General features: G+C 34.8%; 1 protein-coding gene across 1 annotated transcript; it reads left to right on the forward strand.

The window, feature by feature from the left end:
- The first annotated feature begins 4,971 nt into the window (after positions 1-4,971).
- Positions 4,972-5,759, forward strand: LOC131675787 (piggyBac transposable element-derived protein 4-like). Its single transcript, XM_058954934.1, has 2 exons — positions 4,972-5,259; positions 5,427-5,759. The coding sequence occupies exons 1-2, from the start codon at positions 4,972-4,974 to the stop codon at positions 5,757-5,759; spliced, it is 621 nt and encodes a 206-aa protein (XP_058810917.1).
- The last annotated feature ends 780 nt before the right edge of the window (positions 5,760-6,539 follow it).

The raw sequence follows: 6,539 nt of genomic DNA on the forward strand, positions 1-6,539 counted from the left end.
TTGCTAGAGACAAATTTCATGTCTGTATAAGTAGCGTAATGTCACTCTACTTATAGATATCGATATGATAATTTTTATTATTCAATTAAAATGCATTATTAAGAATAATTTGAATCAGACAAAGTATTTTTTATACAGATTTTAGGGCATAAATTAAGATTATAATATTTTCAAGTACTTTTAACTATTGAAAAATATTGGATTTTAATGTGCAAGCTTAATTTGCTTATAACTTTGTAAATGTTAATTATTGTAATAAAACGGATACTCTGAACTGAAGATGACTATCTTAGAAACATGATCAAAATTCGTTTCATTGATAACAACTTATAATGCGGTGTTTATCCTACAAGAATGAAAAATTTATTAACGAACAAACTTCCACGCAGCAGAGCTAACCGTCGGTCCGTTAAGCACGTAGTTATACGTGTATTCGCCTTTACGTTTGATGATTTCGTTTCAGTGTCTTCCTTCCAACCGAGTTGAACTCACCTTAAATCACTTGACTTGTGACACTCGATCTATCTTCAGTATGCATGACTTAATGCTTAAATCACCTAATCCCCTAGACGAAATCGAATTATGACTTAAGCCTTTATAGATCTATTAAGCTAATAGGAAATGAAATGACGTAAACGGCAAATAAAATTAACAAAGTTTAATTAATAAAAACTACAGTCTTTTACGGCCCGAAAGACTAACGCACGCGAATAGGATTCACAATTATTGATTTTAATTTGGTGAGAGAGAGAGAGAGAGAGAGAGAATTCGAAAATTGCCGTGAAATTTAACGCTTGGCGCGAATACACAAATTACGCTCGCGATTGATAAGATACTTTCGAAAGTATTTTGTCGCGCAATAATAAAGGGAGGTGCACCTACCCTGCGGTGCAATTACGGTGATCAGCCGTAATTGTTGTTGAGAATCAACGGTCGATGCTTTTCGAATATTAGCTGCGCTGCTGCCTCGCACAAAATTCTGCTGCTGCTTGCTGCTGCTTTAGATGTTGCCGCTGTGATACTCTCTATCTGCACTCGCACGTATTTAGCAGTCCCAGGAAATCTTTTGATTTACGAAATAACGGCGAAACACAGTGCAAAACTAAATTAAGGTGATACTCTCGCGAAAGCAGCTGAGGCTTAACTGCCTATTTTCAAAACCTCGCGCGACCTCTCTCTCTCTCTCTTAGTCGTTCGAACTAACATCGCGACTAAACGAATCGCGAACGGATTGATTAATCGAATCGACTACCGTTGTAAACTTAATTATTATTATTATCAATAAATAAACAATTAATAATTTATTTAAGCAAATAAGAGTATATGAATCGAAAGGGTTAATTCTCTACATAACGACAACATTGTTATAATTTATTAATTTTAATTAACCGATTTTATATTTACATTATAAGATTTTGCAAAAATACGACAATTGATTATTGTTCAAATATTATGGTAACTAATTTAAGTAATTCTTTTTTAGAATTATATCTAGAAGCAATAAACTATTTTTATATGTGAAAAATTCTTGTTAATTTATTGTAAATTGTGCACTATTGTATTAAACTAACTTCATTAGTTAATAATTTTTAACTTCGATTTTTGCGATAAGTGTAAATGATGCTTAAATTATCTATATCAAATTTGTATTTTTTACACGATATAAATTTTCTTTAGCGCTGTCTATTTTCTTGAAAATAAGAAAAAATGATTTTTCACACTTGCATAAACAGCGTGAAGAGGATTTTATTACGAAAACGGACGGGAAAATTTGTATATAAATAAGCTGAATTTTCCACAGGCTGGTATTTTCTCCTAGCCTTGCAAAGTGAGCGCTCGAGATTGAATAAACTTGGCTTATACCTAAGTTGTTTCTCTCTAGTGATTAGCTGCAATCCTTTCCTTTCCTATTGTGATTTACGCTCGACTCATAGAACATTTCGCGCGAGAAACTTGAGCTGAATCAGATCCTCTCAAAGAAAAGACTTAAGCTCTATTTATGGAACACTTTGCGCCATAAGAAACTAGAGTAAAGTCCATGCTTAATTATATTTCAAATCATCATATATATATTTTTTTTATTACATAATTTTTCAAATTCAATACTTTAGAATTCAAACGAATTCTTACTTATCAACGCGACAACCATGGGAGTACGAACAATATAAAATAAAAGGTGATAGTAACATCACAAGGCCGTAGTTGCGTCATTTTTGTAACATACCTGCATGTGTGGTATAGAGTAGCGTGTACTGCACCTGGTTGAGTGCAAGGTTCTAGCCCGTTTATTTTAATAAGATCGAGTATTATTGTGAACGCGATGACTGACTCCGCAACGCTATAGCAAGAACTGGCGACAGCTAAAGCCAAGTTTACACGAATAAAGCAAAACCTCGAAACCGCGTTAAACACGAATAGTAATGGCAGTGTTTTCAACGCGAGTACGGGTTGGATTGATACAGCGGAATCCAAAGTCCCTAAAATCATTGTATCAGATATACATATATGATTATTCCAGGTAGAAGTTACTTTCCGTCGTTCGCGCATTACGGAAGATGCGACGAAGTTTGATTATATCTAATAGTGGCCTTAAGCGAGAATGCAAATGCATTCAAATGTGTTAAACCGATTATTAAATGTCTCCCACCCTTTCGGGGGACGCATTTTAGCAGGCGAAAACTAAGTTAATTGCGCGTTTTGCTCCATCGAGTGAAGAGAATTATAAATCTGTTTTAAAAGGCCTGATGAACGCTAATACTAAATCGAGGTTAATTTCAAATCAGCTACGAGATTTAAACGATGCTAAGCTTGACGATAATATTTTAAAAACTATTTTTTTCGACTGTTTGCTACAACAGCATCGCAACAACATTTCAACTATCGTTATAGCCAAGGAAGACCTCAATACGTTAGGCACTTTGGCAGACAAGTTAGCATTACAAAATGACACCGTTTTTGCGCAAATGTCAGCAATTTCCCTGCAGAAATCATCTGCGATTACAGACGAGATCAAGAAATTAGGAGAATAATTACATAACATTTTTAGCGTTATGGATCAAATAAAAAAAGATGTAGATAATAATTAACAGAATAAAAGTAAGGCGCAACGTAGTAGATACCGCAGTAGAAAACAAGCAGACCTTTGTCCTGCGCACATAAAATACTCGCATAATCCTACCTCGTGTAGCTGGTGGTGCACATAAGTTAAGTTTGGACATAAGTTAAGTTTGGACATAGTTTGGAGTTCTTGTTTAGCCGACGTACCGTATTCTATCATAGGCGCGGACTTATTGTTTCATTATAATCTATTCGTAAATTTACATAAACGGCGTCTTATTGACTGCACTTCTAGACGTTAATCGTTGGGCGTCATAACTGAAACCTCTTATCACTCCATTAGTACTACGTTAATTCAATGCAAGTGTAAGCAAATTCTTGCGGAGTTCCCCGAGCTTACGGGATTAGAAATGTAAGGTCCGACTGGCGATTATCATCACATTATAACCGAAGGTCCTCCCATTTCGGCTCGTGCTCGTCGTATGTTTCCGGAGAAATTAAAAGCCGCGAAAGCTGAATTTAAAGTGTGGATAAAAGCTGGGATTTGTCGGCCACCGTCCATTCCATGGGCGAATTCCCTGTATTTCGCACCGAAGGCCAACGGTTCTTGGCATACGTGTAGCGAATATCGCGCTCTAAACGTGTGTACGAAGCCTGACAGATACCCAACCCCGAATTTAAGCATTAGGCGATTTAGATTTCATATTCATTCACATAGATGATTTTTTGATTCTTTCTAAGTCAATTGAATAGAATTACGAGCATTTGCGTATTGTTTTTGAAAGGTTACGGAAGTTTGGTCTTCGGTTAACCCTTTCAGGGGCGGGTGCCAGTATTCTGGCACCCTATTTTTCCTCAGTTTTTTCTTTATAGCTTGAATAATCTGAGCTGTAGATCGTTTTAATCTTTTTTGTTTGAACACTGGATGCTTAGGGAACAGGTTTCTTAGGTCAAAATTCAGAATAGCACTATATATAATTCTTTATAAACAATTAACAAACAAAATAGGAGAGATTTTTAACGAAATTTGGTTTTGAGGTCATTTTACGACTAAATTCGCTGATATTTGGTGTACGGGGGTCTTCAAGGTCACTGATTACGAATCCAGTATCAGATTTTGGAAATTCAAAATAGCAGATCCAATATGGTGTCTTCGTCGCAAGAAAAGTTCACAAAATTCAATTATTTCAGCTGGTACTGCCTGCACAAGGGTTTTTGTGGTTGCTGATTACGAATCCAGTATCAGATTTTGAAAATTCAAAATGCCGGATCCCATATGGCAGCATGATTGTAAGGAAAATCTAAGAAATTCAATTATTTGAGCTGGCATCTATGTAGGGGTTTTTGAAGATGCTGACTGTAAGGAAAAATCACAAAATTCTGTTATTTTAGCTGTTATCACTTGTTTTAGAGGTCACTGATGATGAAATGAGTCTTGGGCGTAGAAAGCTCAAAACGGTGGTTCAAATATGGTTGTAAAGTTTTCATAAAATGTACTTATTATTATGTATTTCTTTTCGGATAGATATTTGATTGCATCCGATTATCCCAATAGGATGGATAACATTTTTTTATGACGATTTTTAGTACACTAGAAAAAGAATATCTGAGAAAGAAAAAACAAGCTTTCATGTATGTGAAATTATGTCCGTGTTAGAGATCATGTTTGAGTGGCGGGCTAACGGTTAAAATAGTGTGATGATAGTTTTCAGTTTGTCATATATTCCTATTTGATTAGTTAAATAAAAGAGGCAAGCAATTTCGATGAGTCAAGAAATTTTGGCCGTATTAGAGATCACGTTTGAGTGGCAGGCTAACTAACGGTCAAAATAGTGTGATCCTAATTTTAACTTTGTATTGAATTTTCTTATTGATTAGTTGAATAAAAAAAAAACAAATAATTTTCAATAAAAAATGAGTGACTCTGAAGAAGAATATGAAGGAGATCAAATCCCATCAGGCGATGAATCTATAGATGGAAATGACATAAGCGATGAAGAAGGTTGTCACCTGAATGTAGACTCTGGAAAACATTATGAGAATGATTCTCGTAGGTTCGAAAACAGTAAAATTTCATCAGATGAAACTTGGTCAAACCAATCTTTACCTTTCTATAACTTACCTTTCACGCAGAACGTTGAGCCAAAGAATATTCCTGATACTGTCAGAACACCTTGGGATATTTTCTTGATGCTCTTATCGGTAGAAAATATCGAAAACAGGGTTCAACAAACAAATCTATATTATCAATAGAATAAAATGACGTTCCCGTGACTGCAGATGAGATAAAGAAATTTATTGGAGTGAACAGAATGATTAGTGTCAAATGTTTACCGTCTTATCGTCATTAATGGTCTTCAAATCCTCAGTTGAATGATGCTTACATAAGCACGTCAATGCCGGTTAAAAGATTCTGTTTTCTGCTTAGTAATTTGCATTTGAATGATCAAACTAAAGAACCTAAAAAAGGAGAAGCTAATTTCGACAAATTATACAAAATAAGGCCATTTATTTACAGAATTTCTGAAACTTATACGCAATATTATGATCCAACCAGAGAGCAATCTATAGATGAAAGCATGGTAAAGTTCAAAGGCAGAAATACTATGAAACAATACATGCCTCAGAAACCCATAAAACGAGAATATAAGATATGGGTAAGATCAGATATGAATGGCTACGTATGTGAATTTCAAATTTAGACGGGAAAAATTAATAATGTTACCGAGAAAAATTTAGGAGAAAGAGTTATCATGAGTTTATCTCAAACTCTGAAACATAAAAATTACTATATCTATTTTGGCAATGACTTTACAAGTACTAATTTGATGATAACATTATTGAAAGTTGGAATTTCTACCTGTGGGACAATTCGAAAGGAGAGAAAAGGTCTTCCTAAAAATACATGAAAAGTTAAAGACATGAAGATGGGTGACAGCGAATACCGTACGTCAAATGAGGGCATCAGATTATTGAAAAGACAAAAAACCAGTTCATTTTTTAGCAAATTTTCATCCGATTTGTCTGAGGTAGAGAGAAGACAAAAAGATGGTTCATTGAAGACTATAGCTTGCCCTCAAATGGCGAAGGATTATAATGCTCATATGGGATGTGTTGACAAATCAGATCAGATGAAATCATTCTATGAAATCACAAGAAAAAGTAGAAAATGGTGGCACCGCTTACTATGGCACTTCATAGATGTCACTCTTGTCAACTCTTTTATAATTTTCAAATTACTCAATCATGATAAAGATTTGAAATTGAAAGAGTTTCGTTTATTAGTTGTAGATGAGTTTACAGGATCCAAGATATGATGTTGAGTGATAGTAGGTTAAAATTGCGGGAATTAGTTGAGGCTACAGGGATATCAAAGGGTACAATCATTTCAATTTTGCATGAAAAATTGGTGATGAAAAAAATATCAGCAAGATGGGTGCTGCGTTTGCTCACTGTTGAAAAAACAAACCTGCGTGGTCACC

This window comes from Phymastichus coffea, unplaced genomic scaffold (assembly GCF_024137745.1).
Source record: "Phymastichus coffea isolate CEN01 unplaced genomic scaffold, Cenicafe_Pcof_1.1 PCOF00001, whole genome shotgun sequence".
In the NCBI taxonomy this organism is placed as follows: Eukaryota; Metazoa; Arthropoda; class Insecta; order Hymenoptera; family Eulophidae; genus Phymastichus; species Phymastichus coffea.